At 33.8% G+C, this 23901-nt stretch overlaps 2 protein-coding genes and 1 long non-coding RNA gene across 9 annotated transcripts; 2 read left to right on the plus strand and 1 right to left on the minus strand.

Moving 5' to 3' along the window:
• Nucleotides 1–6431: 6431 nt before the first annotated feature.
• Nucleotides 6432–12069, plus strand: LOC148604383 (uncharacterized). Of its 2 annotated transcripts, XR_015916186.1 has the most exons (5): nt 6432–6770; nt 7291–9328; nt 9640–9738; nt 10486–10600; nt 11552–12069. It is a non-coding gene; the product is annotated as an uncharacterized LOC148604383 (long non-coding RNA). The 2 variants fall into 2 exon arrangements; XR_015916185.1 differs by lacking the exon at nt 9640–9738.
• A 1045-nt stretch (nt 12070–13114) lies between these two features.
• Nucleotides 13115–20262, minus strand: LOC148604384 (delta(14)-sterol reductase LBR-like). 5 transcript variants are annotated; one of them, XM_088549087.1, is made up of 7 exons: nt 20159–20262; nt 19204–19448; nt 16653–17016; nt 14731–15117; nt 14274–14354; nt 13625–13747; nt 13115–13329 (listed from the first exon to the last, which is right to left on the minus strand). In XM_088549087.1, exons 2-7 carry the CDS (start codon nt 19273–19275, stop codon nt 13169–13171), a joined length of 1188 nt encoding a protein of 395 aa, XP_088405213.1. In that variant the 5' UTR covers nt 19276–19448; nt 20159–20262; the 3' UTR covers nt 13115–13168. The 5 variants fall into 5 exon arrangements, with proteins under 5 accessions (XP_088405213.1, XP_088405212.1, XP_088405214.1 ...); XM_088549086.1 differs by having other exon boundaries at nt 19204–19332; nt 20159–20261; XM_088549088.1 differs by having other exon boundaries at nt 19204–19332; nt 20124–20177.
• On the plus strand, nt 19925–23353 carry LOC148604385 (protocadherin-11 X-linked-like). 2 transcript variants are annotated; one of them, XM_088549084.1, is made up of 2 exons: nt 19925–20081; nt 20806–23353. In XM_088549084.1, exons 1-2 carry the CDS (start codon nt 20044–20046, stop codon nt 23159–23161), a joined length of 2394 nt encoding a protein of 797 aa, XP_088405210.1. In that variant the 5' UTR covers nt 19925–20043; the 3' UTR covers nt 23162–23353. The 2 variants fall into 2 exon arrangements, with proteins under 2 accessions (XP_088405210.1, XP_088405211.1); XM_088549085.1 differs by lacking the exon at nt 19925–20081 and adding an exon at nt 20156–20249.
• The last annotated feature ends 548 nt before the right edge of the window (nt 23354–23901 follow it).

The following is a 23901-nucleotide window of genomic DNA, read 5'->3' on the forward strand; positions in this document are numbered from 1 at the left end:
TTTCACTTTCGTTTTGCACTCACCAAACCAACCTTTTCAGTGGAACATTTTTATGATATTATGTTAGATTTTCTTTTAAAAAAGTTCTTCATCTTACAGTGTGATGTTTGCTCTATTTTATAAGTCATTGTTCATATCTTTTGACAAAATATTAGTTTGTAGAGAGGCAAAAAGAAAATGCACTATATTTTTATAGCATCCATGTTTTGACGTACACCCACTCAGGGATATGCAATACGATACTGGTACCACTAATCGATGCTCCAATAGGGAAAATAGTAGTAATTATTTCCCTGCATTAGGTTGACTAATCGTGTGCCCTATTCAGATTAAAGGAAGTAGAACTTCGGAAGGACTGGTAGGTGTACTGGCAAAGTTTGTAATGATGGTTTTTCTCTCTCATATTTTTAAAGGATTAAAGTTTTTAAAAAATTAAGTTTAATTTTTTATCCTTCAAAATGCAGAGTTCATGAAATTTTAAAAAGACTGCATATTACAGATGAGTGCGGAACCCAAAAAAATGCAAAACTTCCGGTACCTTCAAACTTTTGATGGTGGTTGAAAAAAAAGATGGTCAATCTTTCTTCCCATGGTGATTTTTTTAATCTCTAGATGAAAGTATTAAAACAAAAAATGTTTTTTGAGTCCTAGTTTTAATTAGAAATTACTGGAAAACTTGAAAAGGTTAGTATTGTCGGCTATAGGAAAATAAATAATACCGTTTTCCTTTCAATCTCTTCTCAAAAATACTTGGGTCTTTGTGGATTTTATCACTAGCTCCTTTAAATTGAGTGCATTGGAAATATACAGATTTCTTATACGAAGAAACAAACATTTATTTCCATGTCACTACCATTTGTCTTTCAATTATTAAATAACACTATAACAATAAAGTTGAAAATTATAGCACTTTCCGTTACATCCTTCATTTCACATCGTTGCATCTTGCAGATAATTCAGTTGACCAGGCGCGTAGCTGAGGCCAAATTGAAGTGTAGGCAAAATTACGGCAGGGGGTCTGGGCCCGCTTAAGGCCCCCAGCAGGTCCAGGGCGGAGCCCTGATAAGGGGACCAAGCCCCCCCCCTCCCCGAAGCTCCGCGGAGATATCGTTTTAGACCATCATTTATGCCTCTCCGGGATGTATTTTATCTCAAAAAAAAATGGCAAAGTAAGTGCAGGCAAAAGTTACGCGCCTGTTGACAATTCGACTGTCTTTGTGGATATAATCCACTAAAATCCCCAAAAATCTTTCGTAACACAGTTTTAGCCAATCATTTGCACGATATGAGAGATGCTGACCATCAGCTGACTATTCCTAAACTTGCTTTATTTTTTGTTTTCGTTCTAACAGATATACTCAATGCTGTTAGACCCGGTTTGTACTCATATGTGGTATTTGCAATTCATGCCGAACTGAGGGGTTTCTTAACGCCCTAGGCTATCATACGGATGGTGTAAAGCATCGAAGCGTTTACACAGTCCCCGAGCATAGTCATAACCGTGAATGTGGGCCATGGTGTATTCGGGGTAAATTATAGTGGTCACGTGACCACGTTCATTCGTTCAATGCTGCTCGGGCGTTAAACCCCAACAAACAAACAAAATCATTCGTTCAATTCATTGATCCGTGATCTAGTGATCCATTATGTGATCTGCACGCTTATATTGAACAGCCTACAGCATTTGTTGAATCTTTGACCAAGCAAAATACTTTTCGGGATAAATTCAACAGTTTTAAGTGCATGTGAGACAGATAGGTAAGTCAACTTATTGGTGCATGCCAAATCTCCAAGTCCGAAAAAAAAATAAAGTTATGTTTCCGATCACCATTCTGTAATTTTGTGTGGTCGGTGGGTAGGGATTTATTTTTATTTCATCCTTTTGAAATGAAACAAGTTATATTTATAGCATAGTATTCCGAGTTAGACAAATAAACTTTCGAACGCGCAGCGTGAGAAGTTTATTTGGCTAACGAGGAAGGCGTTGCTATAAATGATTTGTAACATGAATGACACGTCCATGACAGTCCGTGCAGAAAAAAATAACGTTTGGCGGGAAAATCTAATAACCCGCACAGTAGGCAGTATGGCAGACGCATTCTCTCTACCAGATTGGCTTGACATTGAAAATGTAGAAAGCGATGATTTGGTTCTCTTTCAGGTGTGTATTTTTTAATTGAATTAGACTGATTTACGCTAATCCGCCTCAAGATTCCACCGAAATTGCAGTGGCGACCATTTTCAAGGAAAATGCTAGCGTTGAAGCGACTAGTGAAAATTCGAGCGTGTTGGCCATCCCACCGATAAAACGTCAACGGACCACACCAGAAATCCTTAAAGACGTTACAAATACTAAAGGGGTAGTTCAATTTTCAAATTGCAACTTCAACTTTTACTAACTTTTAGCTCTGTATTTGAGCAAAATTTCATTTCGATGCATTATGTTCAACTTGGGGGTTGTTTTTTTTTTTTGCTAATATGTTTCAAAAGTAAAGAATTGTGTATTTTTTCGGTTCTATCTTTAAATTAATGAGTAGACATTATATTTTTTGTTCTCTGTCTGGCAAAGAAAACCTGCAGAGATTTAAAGATTTGTATTTTATTATATGAAACCTAATAAAATTGACATTTGTATGTGTGCTTTTTTGTAGGCGTAATCTTTTCCCAAAGAGGCGGAGCTTACCCATGCAATATTGGTTTTAGTGTTTTGGTTATTTCATGGCTGTTTCCTCATTGCATTATATAGGCCCATGTGACCTTTCATGCAATATTATTTGGTTGCTTCAATTTAGAGCATACATTTTGGTACATGCTTGTCGTCTCTATGTTATTCCATAAAAAGATCAAAGGAAAAAAGAAGATTCATGTTACAAGTCATAATGGTGACACCAAATTCAGAATACAATGAAAACCAAATATGCAAAGACTAAACAGCTACAATGTATTAATTCTAGACAGTCCACGGCCAAATCTCTTGGGATTCGGCGCTAGAGATATTTTATTGTTTTGATGGCGATGGTCTGAGCTAATTTTATTATGATATTGTACACATATATGCATGCAAGATAAAATACATTGCACATTCAATGTTCTTTAAAAATGTTCTATAGCCATAGGGATGTCAGATGATGTTTTTCTTAGAATATTCAATAGACATTGATTCTGAATCGCAGTTAGATTTACTGTATATGATTATAGATGTAGAGTAACACTCAATCAACAAATGCAGGCATTGATATACAACTACATGTTTTTAAAAAACATTTTTGATTGTTTTTGTAAAGTATAAAAATAAATGTGTACTCTTTTTCTTTTATTATATTTACAGATAGTCAAATATGGATGAATCGCTTTTCTGCTAAAAGGATAAAGGTTTTGTTTAATATCAAGACATTAATACTACACACGTAAAAATAACTATGTTTTATTAAATTGTGAAGATTTACAGGATTTAATGAAGTAGAGATTCTAAAGAAAAGTCAATGACAGTGTTTTGAAATGCTGAATGTACATACATGTTACGTTGGTTCTGAAACCAAACGATACCGGCACTGCCTCTGGATATATTTTATACATTTAGTCTTAAAGTCCTTCATATACTGGTATTGTAATTTTGTTTCATAAGAATTTCGAATGTTATCTGTTGAGTACATGTCTGTAAGTGGGAATTTTTTTCCATTATGCAGTTTCATTCTCTTTTGCTATAGAACTGTTTAACTAGGACTAATGTAAAAACAAAGACCTTATAGATGTAAATTCTTAGCAAATCACACACTACCAAGTTGGTCCTAAGGAAGAATAATTGACAGGCTTTTTAGGGAATTGAAAATTGATTATTCCCAAACCCCTAAATTAGCCTAAATATATGTATATATTTAATGTAATAGTGTCACCGTAAAATATTGTATATTGGTATGGTGCTGACAGCGGCGTCACCATCGGCGGCGTATGTGTCGTCGTCCATATTCACTTGGTTTTTCGTGCGATGAGTTTGTAGTTGATCAATGGTTGATCAATTGTTATGAGATTTTGATATGATTTTACTAACTACTAAAGAAACGCTCTTATTTGATTTTGAGTTTATGGCCCATATCATTTTAAAATTAAGGCCATCCATGTAACTGACAGATACTACACTGTATGTTTCTGAGGTTATGACGGCAACCATGAACGTGTGGTAAAAGGTACGGAGGGCGATTATGTGCATTGAGGCTTTTTTATGTGATGTTGGTTTTTAAACGATATAGATTATTCTGTCTAACCTGTTATAGACTCATAATTTTGTGATTTTTGGTGTTTTGTGCGTCAGTTTGGGTCCTGTTTTTTGAAAGAGAGTGTACCTGTAGTTGTACAAATACAAGTATAAAAAACAATATGGCCGACACACCGCTTTCAAATGTAGTGCCACACGACACAAATGACAATGACAAACTGCATGTAAGAGGTAGAAGTCATTCACGTAAGCGTCAGTTGTCCACTCAAATGATGGTATGAAACCCCGTGCAACTAGACCAAGATCGTCTTCGGTGTCTCGCGAAGGTATGACAGGTCACGATTAGTCGAACAGTCCCCATGTTACATTCAAAACACAAGGTGAATCTTTTAACATGACAGATCTGGTCCAGAAAACAGTCACACAACCAAATGTTATCAAAGCAATAATTTCATCTGTTGTACTAGAAATCAAGAATGAACTTATATCTGAATTAAAAGATGAACTAAAATCAGTTATATCAGAAGCTGTAGCAACAGCTATAGCCTCCTCCCCCCCCCCCTTTCAATTGGTTGTGAGTGATCAGAACAGAAACATTGAAAAGATTTCAGCAGATAATGAACAAATTAAAAAGTTAGTGGGTGAAAAGTGTGATGTTGTAAATGCCAAGTATGAGAATTTTAGAAACATTGCTAACGCCACTGCTAAATACATGAATGATAACAAAAGAATAACCGGAGAACACACTACACTTGTACATTAAAAAAATCATTAATTACAATTTGCAAACTTGGTATGTTGAATGTACAAATATTTTCGGTGATCTTACCATACACCACATTCGCTAATAAAACTGTGATACATGTATTTTGAATACATTATCCGACATTTAAGCTGAAAGCTGCATTAGCTGCCAAATTTGTTCAGTTCTGATTCTACTGAATTTTGCTCATCAAATGAAATAAATTTGTAGTAATGCAATTGAAGCAATAAATGTCGATAATACCTACAGATTATTGTGAAAACAACGTTTTTTAATCAAAGAAGATCGATATCTCTGATATAATTATTTTTCGCCATTACTTCCGAAGATTACCGAAAGGACATTCACCTGGGTTAAAAATACTTTATCCTTGGTGAAAAATAAAACAATAAGGGATACACAGGTATGCACGTGTCTTGTTTGCATTTCATTTCATCTATTTCTTGATTAGTTATCAAATGAGTATTGACAATTACTGCCACATTATATCACAATACGTAAATTTTAAAAGGATCATTGTGTTTTATTCGAACTTTTAATCTATTACGGCTTGAGTCCATCGGTCTTACTTGCCGTTGATTAACCACTTTCGATTTGAAATTGAAATCAGACTTTTTTTTAAAGAAGCGACCCTTACAGCAAATTAAGATCACCAGATATCAAATGAAATTATACTGGAAAAGTACAATTCAGTATAAATAATTCAAAGTTAAGGCATATTTCAACAGAAACAAAAAATTACGAAAATGACCGCTAATGCAGCTTTAAAGCTGCATTAGCTGCCAAATTTGTTCAGTTTTGATTCTACTAAATTTTGCTAATTAAATGAAATAAGTTAGAAGTGATGCAATTGTAGCAATAAATGTCGATAATACCTACAGAATATTGTGAAAACAACGTTTTTTTAAGATCGCTAGCTCTGATCTAATTATTTTTCGCCATTACTTCCGAAGAGCGTCGACAGGACATTCACCTGGGTTAAAAATACTTTAATCTTGGTAAAAAAATAACAATAAGGGACACACAGATAAGCACGTGTCTTGTTTTCATTTTATTTCATCTACTTCTTGATTAGTTTTCAAATAATAGTGACCATATTTGAGCAAAATTATGTCACAATAGGTAAATTTCCAAAGGATCCTTGCGTCATATTCTTTTTGCTTGAGTCCGTCGGTCTTCCTTACTGTTGAATAACCACTTTCGCTTTGCAATCAGATTTGTTATTTAAGAGGCGATCCTTCAAGCACATGCGCGGATTAAGGTCACAAGAAGTCACATTCATACGGATTTATCTAGGTCGATTTTTGTCAAGGAAGGCCATTTATAGCCTGAACTTGACTAAGAGATCGTCGGCAAGTGGAATTCAACCGGAAGTGGGATATTGCCACATGGAACGGCCTAAATATTCCACGGTCTGTTCTCTTTACCCTCCCCTTTTCCACCTTGCAAATTTACGTTAGTATATCGCTCCGCCGCCGATCAATATGTGATGCTTTATTTTTCGTAAGAAATGGAAGTATTATGACATCAAAGCTTTTTTTAATATTTGCTGAATTGCAATATTTCTATGATTATATGCTTATTTTATACTATTTGAATTTTGTATTATTTAGCAGGACTGTTTTTTTTTCGAATTGACCTGACGCAGGTCAAACACGGTACCTCCAATACCCGAAAACAATATGCCGTCGGCAGGACCAGTGACTAATATCAAAGTACTGACGCCATAATCATTGTCGTGTACCTGATGTGGAATGGTCTTTTAAAGATGGCGGATCGACCACCGTTACAAAGGTGAGTGCTTGGAAGAAACGAAAACTAATTGATTTCTAGCTATCAAATTGTTATACAAATAACGGAATCAACAGTTAAATGCATGTTCTGTTAATCACTCACATCGTTATGAAAAATGTCATCATTTTTATACGTATTTACCTCTCAAAGTTGAGTGCAAGTCCGTCACAGAAGTCGAAGCGATTCTCTTACTTTCAGATTACGTTTATTGCCTGTCTCCGTGGTATTTTGTATCAATCTTTGTTCCAAAAACACTCCCTAAAGATCGGTCATGAGACCAATGGTCTTGTTTGTAGTCACAATTCGACATTAATGCCCAAAACAGACGAAGGAAGTTTTGTTTATGTTACAGAGTGGTCCCATCGGATTTACAAGAAGTTTGACAAAAATATGTTCTGGATTGGTCATTTGCATCAGTTTTGGTAGTGGAGTGGTCACAAGGCTTTTACTAGTCAAGGGGCTTACTGAAACTGATTCCTATTATTATAAACTAGTGTAATATATTTTTGTTTTGTTTTAGGTGCCAATGTTACTACTGTGACTATAGAGGAACTGCTGCACAAAGTGTTATAAATCGCAGTTGCTAGAGTCACCTATATAGAAAACTGAAAATTAAAGCATTTTTATGTCGGGATCTTCTAATAACGGATTTACGGAGCTGCAATGTACGCTATTTGTGATGTACAAAAAACGTAAGTATAGTTTTAATGTTTATGATTACAGTGAGGGTGGGGGTAGTGGGGGAGTTGGCATCCCTCCTTTTTGTGGGGAAAATTATACTTTTCATGTGTAAAATTGACAAAAATGGCAAATAATGCCCTAGCACCCCCCTTTTTCTGAGGAACCCAAGCTGCCACCCCTCATTTTCAAAGTGTGTGGATCCACTTTTGCCAGATCCTGAAGGTTTGAAAGTGTTCTATGTGTACTGTTTGTAAATTACAGGTATTTTTATGTACAATTTTGATAAAAAAAAAATATTTTTACATATTCTAAGAGTTTTCAAGTTGCTCTATATTTTATACACATTGTACTGTTAAATACATGTGTGTTTGATTTGATCCCAGGAATTTGAAATGCAAGCAATGTGTACATGTATATGAATAAACATACAAATGTACATGTAGCAAACAATATGAAGTATTTAAACTAGCAAATAAACATTCGAATCATGGAATTGTTAAATTAATATGATTTCAAAGCAGAAACATAAACAATGTCTGTTTCAAAGGTAAGAATGAAAGGCAATGTAATCAAAATAAGAGCTTAATTTCTCCCCCTTTTTTCTTTGTCACATTAAGTAATGCGACAAAGAAAAAAAGGGGAGCAATTAAAATCTAATCTGAATTAGATTGGGATGAGGCCATGTGGCATATTCATCGCATTCAGTAGTTGATCTTGATCTACCAAAAAGAGGGATATCTAGTAAAAATTAGGTATTTATATGTAGTCAAACAAACTTTTAGAGCATAAAGAGTCCCCGCTTATGACATTCCTGCTGAAAATTTTCCTAAAAATGTTGAAAATGATTTATTACATTTTGATTGTATTAGAAATTGCCCCATTCTCAAATTTTCAATCCTATATCACACCCCTAGACTTATATCGCGTATCCTAAATTACAAGCCTAGACCTATTTCGTGTACCTATATTGCATACTGTACAAATGTATATCACATCCCTAGACTTACATGGCATACTGTATATCACACCCTTAGACCTACATGTATATCGCATACCCTGTATCACACCGCTGGACTATATCGCACCCTTAGTCATACATTATGATATGCACATCATATACTGCATATCACTCCACTAGACCTACATATATATGGCATACGCTATATCACACCCCTGGACCTATATGGCATACCATATATCACACCCTTAGACCTACCGGGTATATGACATACCATATATCACACCCCTAGACCTACAAAAATGTATATTGCATACCCTATATCGCACCCCTAGACCTATATTGCATACCCTATAACACATCTCTAGACCTACATTGCATACCCTATATCACACCACTAGACCTATATTGCATACCATATATCACACCCTACATAGAACACACTTGAAGTATAATGTATATGAATAAACATACAAATGTACATGTAGCATATGTTTTAATGTACATGACATGCAAAAATCTGTATCTGATGCGGTATCAATCCTCGACTTATATCACCCCGCGACCAATAGCCCTAAGTGGGTTGACATAGGAGTCTTGTGTTGATACCGCATGTGATACAGATTTTGGAATGTAATATTCAGTATGGAATGTACATGTATATCATATCCAATACATGTAAGTCATAATAAATTATCAATATAGTTCTTTTTAGTGCATTGTCAAGATATGCATTTAGAATGCAGATCTTAGAGTTAGATACAGGATTTTCATGACACATGAAAGACACAGCCATTCAGGTTAGAAATTCTATGTCCATGAAAGTGGGTTGAAAATCTGATGGATATCAAGGCACCCAAAAGTAGACCTTTCCTAAGAGCTGATTTTCAGGGACATTCATACATGTACAATGTATTAGGTAAGTGAAGGTATACATAAGTTTAATCATATTCTTCCAATGTACACAATGATTAAAAATTTTCAGAACTGGTGATAGGTCTACAGTAAACAGGGCTAGTGTACAACAGTTGCCATATGTCTTAGTAAAATTTGCAGTTTACATTTGTATGTCTGTGAACAGGAAATTTATACTGAAAACTACAAAAATGCATGTGCTCTAACTATGGTTACTGGCATATACAGTACAGTCTTAATTAAAGGTTTCATACATGAAATTATGATATTTGTAATATAATAATACATGTATCAAATTTGTTATATACTTTACAGTGTGACATTGATTGCTCATTGCTCATAAATAATTCAACATACGGAGATGGATCCAGATATTTTTAAATGCTGGGTCCAGACATCATTATAAATCATCAGGTAACTAGAAACCATACATGGAAGAAGCCTTAAAGAAATATCATTAGTAAACTTTCCAGTTTCTGTATTTAGAAGTTTTGTCTAGTACATGAAATGACTTTATTTTATTGCTTTAAACTCACCACTTCAAACTACTTTAATGATCTTCCTGGTTTTGAGGGGATGTTGTTTATCAATAACCACCTGTCAGTCAGGTGGAAAGTAACCTATTCTACCCTTACTTATGTTACCTGTTATTAAGAGTTATTGAAACAAAGATGTGCTCATGAAGTACACTGTACTACATTTTTGTAAAGTTTATGTTTTATTTAAGATAAATTTGAAGTATTTTAGAGAAAAAAGTGTTTATTTTTTTCTTAATTAAGACAGCTGATAGAGATATTTTAAGAATAACATTTCAGAACACTAAAATATAATATATATTTATTGTATTAACTTTTTATAATGTTGGACAGAAATTATAATGTTACAGAAATACTGTTTGCAGAATTTCAATCAACCAGTACTGACTAGGTGGCTTAAAAACCAGTAAAAACCTGGGACAATGATAACCACACAACCTCTATTTTTGCCTGATTTTGGACACAATTATAAGTACATGTAAGAATATTTCTCTTCAAGAGGAGGTTTTTGTACTTACATATGATGTGGCTAAAATACATGTATAATTTTTATGCATTTACATATTGTAACATATTGCAATTATCAAAGGCACTGTTATCATTTTTTTCCTTGATTTCTTTTCAGTGGTAATCCCTTTTAAAGTTTCACTAGATGTAGCCAGAAGAAAGCAAAAGCAAAATGGACTTTGTGCTGGGAAACTGTTTAGGCATGAAACAAAGTTCATGATTCTCAAGTGCTGGTACATGTCAGCATCTCTTAAGAAAAACTACAAATATGAAGTCTGATTTTGTAGTACATATTTGTTGGCAAAACATAAGAGTTACTTGTATTTTAATATAATACATATTGGTGAAACAATCATGCAGAAAAAAATGAAAGAAATGCACATAAATTATTGAAGGCAGACAGGTATATAACACTCTGCTTAAGGGCAATATATGATTCATCGTAAAAAGTGGTACACATGGGGTATGGGTTCACTAGTAACCTTTTTGTTTTGGAAAGTAGACAAGATGGATTTATATTCAAAGTGCATTTGTTATAAAGAAAGACATAATATTTCCTGTGTTCAATACATCTCTTTATCCTTGACTTTCCATCTTGATTGGAATCTTAATTTGCTAAAATAACTGAGTTAAAATAAAGTTTTTTTTTATTTTAAAAATCTTTAAACTGCATAGTAGTTTTGATAGCAAGAGTTTGTATCCTTGTTTGAATTGAAAGAATCATAAAGATAATTATTTATTGTAAAAAAGTGTATAGTTTAGTCCACAGGATTCATTTCTACTTCATGCATCTCCAACCCGAAATTTCAAAGTGTGGATTTTTTCATAGTTTTGAAGAGATGCTGGTTTAGGTGTAAAATGTCAAGAAATTTGGTGACATAAACGTACACAGCCAGAAATACCAAAAGCAATAAAAGAAAAGAAGATCCACAAATACATCAATAAACGAGCAGTATTTATATGCATTTCATTAAAACAGACGGTTCTCTTGAAAATGACTAAGTTTTTGATCGGTTTATTTAGCTTGCTATTTGGTTACATGAATATTTATGAGATCTTCCTTGCGTCAGTGCCTCAGCACTTTGATTTGTCTAGCAAGACAATAAATATATATATATGCGCCTGTCCACAGTCAGGAGATGATGGTAATTAATGTGTCGTTGTGTCGTTATATTACTTTTTAGTTTGATTTTGAAGACTTCCCGTGGATTGTATTACTTTGTTGTCGGGGCCTACCAGAGCTTACGTGTTTATACTTATTGAAGACCTTTTGATGATCTTTGAAGGTATTTACTATTTTGTATTTAAGTTATACGCTGATGCATTTGTTACGTTTCACCATAGCCGTTCTTTTTTATCTTTCATTATGTCAGTGCGATTCCATAAAATGTAAATACACAAGATTCAGTAAAATTCCCAACATAAAAAATGTATGTCTGTGCAGATTAAATATAAAAGTCTCTAAACAGTCTTCAATGCAGATCTTATCACCAAAAATCATTTTACACGTTCTTTTTATTGTTATTAGCATTTATTTTTCTCAATTTTAGCAATGATGACATTCAATTCATTTGAAGTTACTGACAGTAGCAATAAATCATATTCATGTGTGGGCATTTATTTTACAATGTACTTGAAAACGCATGTTATATGATGTTGAAACCTATTTAAAAGTATTCAATTTACAGAATTAATAAAAGAATTTCTAATATAACAGTAAGGTTTGGCTGAGTTTTATTACGAAAAATCGGTGAAGAAAAATTCCCATTTTATAACCATGCTTTCATGTTACTCATGTTATGTGCTAGGATGCCTCAATAGGTGTTGTTTTTGGTGTTTTGTCTGATTTCTGGAATTAGTCCTTATTTCCAGATTATGCTAATTCTCTTATACATGGCCTCTTTCCTTTGAAATAAACGAAACGAGTATTTTAAATCCCCGCTTGAGGGTGATATATACAGCATTGAACCTGTTCTGCTCATTTACCCTTCAGTTTTCCTGTTTGTGTCCATCTTTTAAAAAAATTCTCAGCTGGAGAATAATAAATCGTAAAGTGTTACTCCGATCTAGGTCAAGGGACATAACTATATCCGTTAGCCTAAGTCCACCTCATAAAACTTCCATGGCCTTAGTGTTAAAGACCACAAAAAAGCTTCATTCCGCATGAGTTTGGATCAAATTGAGTGATTTAACATTTGGTTTGAATCTTGATAATGATAATTGATTCGTGTCCTTCAATTAAAGTCAGTAGCACTATTACTCTCACTGAACAATACTTTGACGTTTTACCCAACTTAACTTTGACCTTTGTCAACTGCTATAAGCGTAAAAGAAGTCTGATATTTTGTATGAAGCTTATGATTATGCTACGTTACACCGTGTCATCATCTCTTCAGATCACTACCAATTCCAGGAAATGTTACTACCTTACAAGCCCACATGGTTTCAGAAGACTTTTGAATTCACTTTCCTGAACTTAAATTGTATCAAGAATGGATTTTGTAGTTAATCTTATGCAAAATATTGATGAGTTGTACTATTTCTCTCTTCCTCAGGGAACCGAGTGAGAGTATGCCATATGTTTAAAAGATATTACTTGTTCATCATTAGTTTTTCATGTGGTAAAATAAGCATTAGTAGTTTGGTAAAACCTTTTTCAACCTTGTCGAATTTGTAAAAGCAAAAATATACATAATTGATTGGTATAAATCGACGGAGAGTAGAAAAAAGTTTAGGTCTCAATGGGACAAGTTTAAATATTTATTGAATAATACATTCTAAACATTAATGTCCCTATAACATCAATAAACATAAGGTATTATTCTGTATTTAACACGATGACAGTATGTTTCCCATGCCTCTCCGTACCGTTTGCTACACTCTTCACCATCTTGTCTCTCTCGATCAACCAACATCATCACAAGGAACAAGGTATTAAAGTAAGGCAATACATGATTGAAACCTAAAATACAAAACAAAATCATTCAATACCGGTAGTTTGCACGTTTATGAAATTGACAATATTGCCCTCGATTCTCAGCTAACCAGGGACCTCGTGGCCCCGGTCGAGTGTATATTGGCCTGCATTTAAGAATGATTTATCCTGACATCCGCAGGGTGAATACTTATAAGTTAGAATACATAGCTTTTTAAATGCATGATTTTCCTTTTTATATATGTTTTGGTTTCTTAACCATACTTTGATGCGTTTGTTAAACCACTGCAATACGGTATAGTTTGCATGTTCTGAAACTTACCCGTAAATAATCCATATGAAAATGCTATGATAATGTCCCCAAAGTAGTTAGGATGCCTACTTAATGCCCACCAACCGGATACTAAAAGATTCTTTCCCGATGACGTCTTTATTACCTCATAACCTACAAAGAAGGGGGCTGTTGGTTGGAGAGATGCATACAAAATGTATCCTACATGGTACAATCACAGGTTAGATCCGTTCCTAAGCTTATAGGATTGTCACTACGAACAGATAACCAACTAACTGTTGAGTTTAGTCCAGAAAAAGAATTACGATACCAATAAAAAGAAAGTTCATCAGCGTTAAATAAGAATTTGACACACTAACTATCATGAACATCACGTAAATGCAGAACATAAACTAGATCTCTGCCAATGGCCGCGTTAAACCAGCGCTTCTGGTTGAATTCAAGTGTATATACGAACAACTTTAACACAAAACGTTGAAAGACAACAATTCCAACTAGAACTGAGTAAAATGACAGACTGTTTCGATGGGACATGGAAACAATATCAAACTATAAAAAGCGAGAATCAACACTTTTTCCTTCATGAAAAGCTATCCATGGTAAAATAATATATATATATAATTGTTTGTTGAGATATTGTTTAGAGAAAGAAATGTAACTCTGAAATTAAAGGACATACCATCAAATGCTGAATCATTAGGATTTCTCCTATAATCATTTTTCTCTGAGTTGCTGCCTCTGTAAATCCAGTATCCTAGGACTGAAAGAAAACTGGCTTTTTAAGACACACACATTTAAATAATGTTGTGTCTATGGAAATTTGGAAACTTTTTGTGCTCTTATCTCTTTATTTATTATTACGATGGATAACGTTGAGAGAATAATTCTAGCAAAGAAGTGTCTATCACTTTTATCGTGTATGTGAAAATTAAAGAACAAGGATTCTTAATTATTTTTTTTAGTTTGTTTAATTAAACCATTTTTTTTATCTTTCATAATTATACACGAAGAAAGAGAAATGCTCGCGGTTATAAAATATTTGCTTAGTCCCGTAGCGTTATTAATTGTAGTTTGTAACCAAATGTACTGTTTTAGAATCATAAATCACAGTTGCTACAGATCTATAAATAACTTACGATTAAGAGCTATAACTGCAATCAAACAGTACCATGACAATGCATAATTGGTCAGTAATATGTATCTGGTATGTACGGCAAATACAAATGGTATCATCAGAAACTGGACAAGACGGTTATAGCCCAAGTTTTCGTGTACAATGTCCCTAGTTACCAAAACCCCATCTTCAAACCAAAAGTAGTCTACTACGTAAAGTAACTGGAAAGCTACGAGGGCGAGTAAGGCCGTTGATGGTTTGGAACCGCTCTCAAATGATTTGATGAGGTTGATAAAGTTCATCAATACCCAACCAATTATTGCTGAACGGAAACTGAGATATTTAAAGTCCAGAGGCCCAATCCTCGGATTCAAAATAGTTCCGTTGAACCAATCATTTAATTTATTCCCTGTCAACCAACACAAAAGAAGACTTTTGATATTTTCAAAACACGTTGGTTTATTGATAGGTTATTATCAGTTAAAATTGATGTTTGAAATATTGTCTTCGGGAGATGTTTCCTTGCTGGCATGACCCTAGGCTACATATATCCATAAAGTAAAGAAATGCCGATTCCAAATCAAACAAAGATTGCACAAGAGAAAATTAAAAGATAATTGAAAATTACAATAAAATACTTTTAACTGAAACTGCAGACAGGAGCATCTTGTAAGATTTGTAAGTCACGTTCTACTTTCCTTTTCCTTTCCGGAACTCTCGATGTAAAACGTATTGAAATCTGAAGACCGATCTGCATTTCATTGATTACTTACTGGATGTCGAAACTCTGCATTACAATGCAATATCTTCTATTTAATGCTTTTCTTAACATTTTTATCATGTAGATATTTGTCATTTTTATATTTATTTTACACGAAAAGATGTTTTGCTTTTAATATTGAACTCCGTGATATGTAAAAGACGAATTACTCTGCATTTGAATGGTAGACAATGACCCTTTCTCATGAAACCACGGAGCCACGTGACGAGATTTACATACCCTATTTGATCATTCAAGAGAAATAGAGGGAATCAGAAATCGATCGGTAATCACAACGAACATGATCCTGTGATATAACACCGAGACTAGGGAAATAGACGCGCACAAGAACATGATCCTATGATATAAGACCGAGACTAGGGAAATAGACACGCACAAGAACATGAAATAAGCCAAATAACAAAGGAACCAAAGTCAACCCGAACTCCACTAATAACTCGGAGAATAGACGGGGAGTCGCTCTTCAACTTTCTTATCTAAAATTTATTATGCATATCCCATATAAACATTTTTCCTCAAATAATCTAGATATTAACGAAGAAAAACTACTGACGAGTGACAAAATGCAACAACGATGATTTCACTCAGCAAACAATCTTAAAAAAAAAATGCCCATTAAAAGGATGTTAATAGAGTAAAAAATATCAATGTAGAAAATATCATGGACAAAAATTCAAGAATATACAAAACGAAACGAAAGACAAAGAAAACACAAAAGATCTATAAGAAACACAGAACATGCAGTATAATTTCTACTAAAACCAGTAGAACCGTTTTGCTCCCTGAGGATAGAAAGCAGTTGTTGCACAACATTCGCTGGTTAGTTAGCAACCGGTGAAAGAGTAAGAACATCTATAGCAATACAACGTAAGCACAATATTTTATATGAGATTTTGAATTTTGTTTTACACTACTTATTGTACGGTTATATGATATGTCATGACAATAAAGGAAAGAAATAAACAATTCAGAAGGTGAACAAAATGACGATAGCAGTACTAACATATTACAAGCGTGGTAATGATACAGTAACTACACTTACAACGTACCTAATCAAGCGTGTTAATGATATAGTAACTACACTTACCTAATCAAGCGTGGTAATGATACAGTATCTACACTTACCTAATCAAGCGTGTTAGTGATACAGTAATTACACTTACCCGATTTAGATCGATTTTTTCCAGAAATTAACAAAATAACACTTGTGACTATAATGGTAATAACACCAGCTGTGGTATATTGTAGTAACTGATCATAAACTGCTGTAACGTGAAGTCCACACATCCAGGCTAATAGAAATACAGCTAAGTTTACTACCAAGACAAAGAGGGCGTTCAATCGGTATTTGAGCCTTTTTCCGGTATCGTTGGTCGGAAGACCATTAACTAGACTACCACCAATTGGGAGAAGGTATAATAAGCATTGAAACATGTACCATATTAGAAGGTATACCATGACTCTAAAATTCAGGTAACTGGCAAACTCTGTAGGAAAATAAGGAATATCTAGGAGACCCCAATGACCCTGTAAAATAAAATGAGCGTCTGAAAAGGTTTCCTGAATCAAATTAAAATTTAAAAGATTGCTGAGATTAAAATTTTAGTCCTATGTTCCACTGAATACCAATACTTAACTCATATTCCGATAATTAAATATAAATGATGAATAAACACTCTGTCACCAACATTGAAAAGAAAATAATACAAATTCGAAATGTGGTCTAAAAAGAAGCAGAACAAGATGTTTCTGTAGTCTCCTTTATCTCGAGCTCTGGTAGATATATTGCCGGTAACCATTTACGAAAAAAGGGTTGTTGATGGACAATACATCATCGATGTGTCCGTATATAAAGTTAACGGATTAAGAAACTGAGATCATGTAACAAAGGGTCTGGCTAAACGATGCAGGGAAAGGCAAGCTAATAGCTGAGCATTATTTTGTTCTCACTAGAATGCTTACTGTCTGTTCAAAAACATGCCCATCACTAAACGTATTAACCTCAGATAGTGGGTATATTTGAGGTTTCCTACATTTCAACTTTTTTTATGAGGTTTTGTGGTATTTGATTTAAAATAACAAAATTCCTGTACAACTTTTATTGTTGTGCTTAATCAGTAAAATCAAACTACTTTGATAATTCATAACTGATTGATTTTCAGCTTTCAACACACTGTAACTTGGATAATAGTTGAGAAATGTAAAGCTTTGATTTTTCCTGCACAAGTTAAATCATATAGTGTGTCACTGTTCAGGTCTGAACGCACTGTCAGTCTGATTTTGTTTTCAGCATAGAAAATATTCTCCCAGGACAAATAGGTTTTCGATCAAAATTCCAGCTTTTTGACAACATATAATTCGGTGTATTTAAAAGATGATTAGGAATCGTTTTTCAGAAAGAATTGGCATCTCTACTAAGTATTATGTATTTGTATCTAGATTTTTTTCCGTGTTTTTGATTTGCAACAATGCATCATACTTTTGACTCGGGATTTCAACTGAGTATTTGGTAAAGTAATATAAAGGATTGAAAATTCATAGTTCTTGATGCTGTTTTCTGTAGATCTTTAGAATTTTTCAGGGTCCACACTGAGTTGATACCACTATGGGAGAAGACTGAAGACCCTTTTGACAGTTGTAACTATGGAAGTAAGTAGTTTCGAAAGAGGCTTAGTAATGCATTTTGCAGATTCAGCTATGAAGTGTTCTTCGTATGGATTTTTTTTATAGTTTTGGAATCTAATACATTGACGGTGACAATTATCGTCTTTGCGAGAGAGACTAAAAGATGATAGAAAGGATTTATGGTTTTCAACTATCAATTCATTAGAGAGTGTGTTATCATTTCACGTCTTATAACTGCTATTAGTTGCTACATCGATAATGAATATTGGATATAATGCGTCTTGCAAATAAAACAACGTTGTTTTGAACTTTATCTGGTGTTATAAAGACATATTTGTCATATATAGAAGACAATGTCTTGACTACATCGGGATCTTTGAAAAGTGATGTAGCATTGACACTCATCGATCTGCTTAAAAAAACAACTTTAAAATGGTATAATATTCATAGGTTTTGTCACGTGCCACTTTTGATGCAAAAACAATTTACAAAATAAATATTAACGAATTGAATTATTTTTTCTGATCAAATCGTCTGAATATAGCTGAAATATTGCTGCTCGGACGTTAAACCCCAACAAACAAACAAATTGATCAATTACTTTCCATCACTACGTTAAATTGTTCATTTCATGAATTTAAGTAGTAGAATTTGAAGAAAAATTGGCTAAATCAACGAAACTACATAAAAATGGCTACATGTATGTCTGTTAATGACGCTAATTTTATCGGTCAAACGGGTCTTGGCATTTAGTTATCGCTATTTAAATGAATCTGCTTAACAACCAGGTATCATCATTTTTTTTTATTTCGTTGACTGATTGTATCGCTTCACCAACGGGGTAAGTCACATATCATATATATTGCATTTCATGAAAAAAACATTTTGTTACTTAAAATTAAAAATGAATAAATAAAGAATTGTGTCATAATGTTTGTCAGTTTAATATGTTAATCTTAAATTATATTTTCGGATTGAGTTGTTAAAGATTCAACGGGAGCCTACAAACTGTCAAGTTCCTGTAGCATGCGTATAAAACGCATGAAACAATAAACAACGAAATAAGTACTAATGAAGAAAGTGGGTTACCGAAATAGATTTTTCTACAATAATATATATCCATGTCGTTAAGAAAACTGTCTGTAACGCTGATGACGTCATTGAATCTGGTGCTGCTTCATTGGCTCTCTGTCTGTTTGCATTAGTCTTCTTTTCTGGCTAAACAGGATAAAACTGGTGACGTTTCTTATTGTATATAAATTTGTTTATTTTATGTATGTTAAAGAAATTCTTGCTGCTTTCATTACCACTTGTCACATCCGAAGCAGATCATACTACAAAATGGGAACAGACCTACTGTACAGCAGAATAAAAAGATATACAGTTGCTTTCTTTAAAATATTTTAATTAAAATTGATGAGTGTTGTCTCCTTTGGCAAGAAAGATCATTTCAATCTAAGATAGTATACATATGTATGACCTTCTACAAATATGGTCACTTTATCAATGTATGATAAGATCAAGTTGTAGTGTGGAGGTTACCATACTTTGATTAAAGTATATCGACGACATTAACACGGTAGGCTAGAATAGAAACAACACTATTTGGTTTTCGCGTTTGGTGACCTTTCAGTCAATTTAACAAGATCTCAAATCTGCGTATTGTACGAATCTCTTTGCGCTGAAAATAGCTCTTACAGAAATTACATAAATATGACATTCACAAGAACAAGTGTACAATATCCGCTCTTGATTTTTAATCGTGTCTGAGATTTGCGAAAGGCGTGTCTGCGTGTTTTTAGCGATTAAACAACCACTACATGGCAAAGGGAGGACATATCCAGAATCTACTAAACTTTTGGTCACCTTGACAATTTATGTTTCGCATTTCTGATCTTCTTAGGAGGCAGTGGTGGATTGTTTCATAACATGTTTATGTCAATTCCATACTTATGTGAATTTGATAGGTAAATAAGACAACAAAATCTTCATAAAACAAAAATAAATACCTTATTACGTATTTAAACTAAAGTGAGTACCATACCTTTCTTAGTGACATATTTATCTCCTACATTGAATTAAATATTCTGATACGTTATCCCACAAATAAAGATCACCGTTGTCCGGTTTCGAATGTAAGTACATATTGTGTATTTTAAGTTTTTCAATTGATATTTGTAATGTACCACGATGGTTTTGAAATAAATTTTATAAAGATGGAAGCATATATATATATTAGATTTTTAAAAATTTTTGTCAGATGGTATCAAACACGAAAATCTTTTAACAAAGTGTACTTCTTCTCCAGATATTTTCAGAAGATATTTATGTCGTCGGATCTCTGATTGGGATACTTATCACTGTTATAATTATGAACTATCCATTGCAAAGACAAGAGTTTATTATATCATATCACACCAAGATGCCTTGTCATTAACATAGCTGTGACATTTAAAATTGATTGGAAGTTAAGACTCCGAATATAGGTTGGTTCTCTTCGGAAAAGTAATTTACTAGTATTTTGTATCACCTGTAACAAAATTTAATATGATCGCTGTCTTCGATTCGTATGATCCAAAAAATATATCATGTATTACAAATCAAAACACTATATATACCACAATTTTTCCATTGCATTGAGTTTAATTCCCAAAAATTATTCAAATTACAAATCTTCAACAATTGTTTCAGACTTTCCTTCTACCAGCAAGTCAAACTCAGTTTCACCATGACGTCATCACGAATCGCTGTATTTGTGAGCATGTTATTGATTAAGTCTTGCCAAGGCCTAACATACAATATTTTCGAAGAACAACCAATAAACTACTTAGTTGGCGATATAAAAGCCGACGGTATCAATTTCGATGGAAATATAACTTTCACGATCATAAATCCTTTGCCGTCAAATATGTTCCGCATTGATTCCACATCAGGAAGACTGTACACAAAAGTGACACTAGATCGGGAAACAATATGTCGGAATGAAACTGTTGATTGTTCACTACAGGTTGACGTCGTTGCCTCTGATTCTGAGAGCACGTTCTTCAAAATTATCAAAGTTTTTGTTAATATAATTGATATTAATGACAACACCCCAGTTTTCCCTAAACCTTTGATAAACCTTGATATTGTTGAAAATTCTCCACTTGGAACTATGCTTAAAATTCCCAGCCCTGTAGATCAAGATCAAGGAGTGTTAAGTGTTAAAACATTAAAAATAATTAATAATAACGGCTGCCCCTTCAACCTTAGGAGCAACATAAATTTTACTGGAAAAATAAGTCTAAAATTAGTCCTTTCTAAAATATTAGACAGGGAACAGTGTAATTTCTACGTATGTAATATTGTTGCCGAAGATGGTGGGTTTCCAGTGAGAAGTGGCAACATGGAAGTTAATATTACTGTTTTGGACGTAAATGATAACACGCCCACGTTCAGCCAAAATCTTTACAATGTAAGCATTTGTGAAAACACTCCTGTAGGTAGCAGTTTTCTTACGGTTTCTGCAACTGATGCAGATATTGGTTTAAATGGCGAAGTGTATTATTATTTTAGTCCTTTTCAAAACCGGACAAACCTGGACGCGTTTGATATAAATAGACAAACGGGAACATTATCTATTACTTCACCTTTAAAAAATGAGAATGGAGAATCAATCACGATTATAGTAGAGGCAAGTGATCATGGTAGGCCAACTTTAACGTCAAAAACAGCTGTGTTACTGAACATCAGAACAACCCAAAACAATACATCTTTGGATATTAAAATTACAAGTTTATCTAATGGACATATTGACATTAGTGAAAGTGTTAATGTTGGTACTGTTATAACTTATATCGAAATCAATGACCCAAATAATCCTAATGGAGTGATTGATTGCTTTTCGAGGAACGGCATGTTTAAACTTGTACGCCTCTTAAAGAATGACTTCAAAGTTATTATTTTCCAAAACCTAGATTATGAAATGCAACGACTATATCAATTCACAATAATTTGCCACAGTGGAACTGTATCGCAAACGAAAACAATTGTAATTAGGATATTTGATGAGAATGACAACCCTCCTGTGTTCTCCTATGCTGTATACAGTACCAATGTTAGTGAAAGTGTTCCCATCGGAACTGTCATTTTAACCGTTAAAGCAGTAGACAAAGACTCTGGAAAAAACAGCCAAATTCAATACATACTACCATTTAACAATAACAACAAATTTCAAATAGATTCCAATACGGGACGTATTACTCTTTCGTCTGTCTTAGATCGGGAAACTACAGCAAAGATTGAACTACCAGTTATTGCTGTTGATTATGGGAATCCTCAACTGACGGGGAGTACCAAAGTTGTTATTAACGTCAAAGACGTCAACGATGGAGCTCCACAGTTTGCATCTCATGATTTTCATTTCCAAGTTCTGGAAAATACACCTGTGTTTACATTCGTCGGCGTTGTTCGAGCAACGGACGCAGATGAGGGTGCTAATGGACAGGTTACTATCTCGGCCTTGCAAAATACTAAAATTCCCTTCAGCGTTTCTTCGATTGGTCAAATTTATACGAAAGTATTACTGGATCGGGAGTCCTTATCGAAATACGTATTTGATATAGTAGCGAGGGACAATGGTTCGTTTACTGTTTTGTCCACTACTGCTACAGTTACCGTGGATGTTATAGACGTGAATGATAACAGGCCAATAATTGTTTATCCTAATTTACCAAACAGTACAATAACAATATCATGTGATATACCGTCTAAGATTCCAGTAACTAAGGTGATTGCATTTGACGCCGATGATGGACAGAACGGTCAAGTACGTTACAAGATTCAGGACCAAAACAGCACAAATTTGTTTCATATTGGCAGTGTATCTGGGCAAATAACGGTTGCTCGTCATCTATCTGCAAGCGATGTTGGGAGACATGTCTTGAGAGTAATAGTACAGGACTGCGGAATACCGCCACTTCAATCTGAAAAGGATATTGAGATTGTCGTCACATCTGCAACACATGGATCGGAACAGATGACTCATGTTGAGGAAATACTTGGCTAATTGAAGTCCAAACTTTGTTCTGTAGTAAAATAAAACATTGGTTGACGAACAAGATAACTTTTTTCACATGCTTGTTATTAAATACTTTATTATATGACGCTAATTGTAACTGTGTGGTAATTGTTCAAAACTACATTAAGTTAGGAATTTGTGACGTTGTTTATCAAATTTAAATTGATGGTTCAAATATTATGATATTTTTTATTGTTTTGATAATGCGAATTTCAAAGAACCAAAATGAAAATGGTTTGAGAGGTATAATGGTTTTGGCCAAGTCCTCAACAATTGTAAAAGTTGAAGTACTTAGAGTTATCTTTCTTTCTATCGATATCGTTAAGAAATATCAACTGCTTTATTGTGAACTAACACAGATCGCATGACTGTTCCGACCTTATACTGAATACCAAAACTTCATTCAAGGCCACTCAAATCACGTTTTATTTCTTCTTCCGGAAAATGTTTTCTTACTAGTATTGCTAAATTATCAACCTTTACTTCAACAATTTTTAAAAACTTTGTTATGAATTACTGCAATACATTTTATGAAAATTAGGGTATAAACTATTTTTGGAGAGTTAAAAATTAATTTAGATAAACAGACATACACAACAAAGAACATAAAGTAACTAATATCATACATACATAGTAACAAAAGCAAATGAACAACTCAGACTCCACTAAAAACTGGGAGCATGGACCAGGTGCACCGGTAGGGTAAGTGTCCTCTGCTTTTCTAGAAA

The sequence above is a fragment of the Perna viridis genome, chromosome 10, assembly GCF_037379345.1.
Source record: "Perna viridis isolate PV_CMFRI_1.1 ecotype Kerala chromosome 10, ASM3737934v1, whole genome shotgun sequence".
NCBI lineage: Eukaryota > Metazoa > Mollusca > Bivalvia > Mytilida > Mytilidae > Perna > Perna viridis.

Coding starts and splice junctions, on each gene's coding strand:
- LOC148604385 (XM_088549084.1), top strand. CDS start 20,044: ATGTTTATGTCAATTCCATACTTATGTGAATTTGATAG. Junction 20,082..20,805: donor TACTTATGTGAATTTGATAG/GTAAATAAGACA, acceptor CAATTGTTTCAG/ACTTTCCTTCTACCAGCAAG.
- LOC148604384 (XM_088549086.1), bottom strand. Junction 14,355..14,730: donor TGCAGTTATAGCTCTTAATC/GTAAGTTATTTA, acceptor GTTTTCTTTCAG/TCCTAGGATACTGGATTTAC. Junction 13,748..14,273: donor TAATGATTCAGCATTTGATG/GTATGTCCTTTA, acceptor CCTTCTTTGTAG/GTTATGAGGTAATAAAGACG.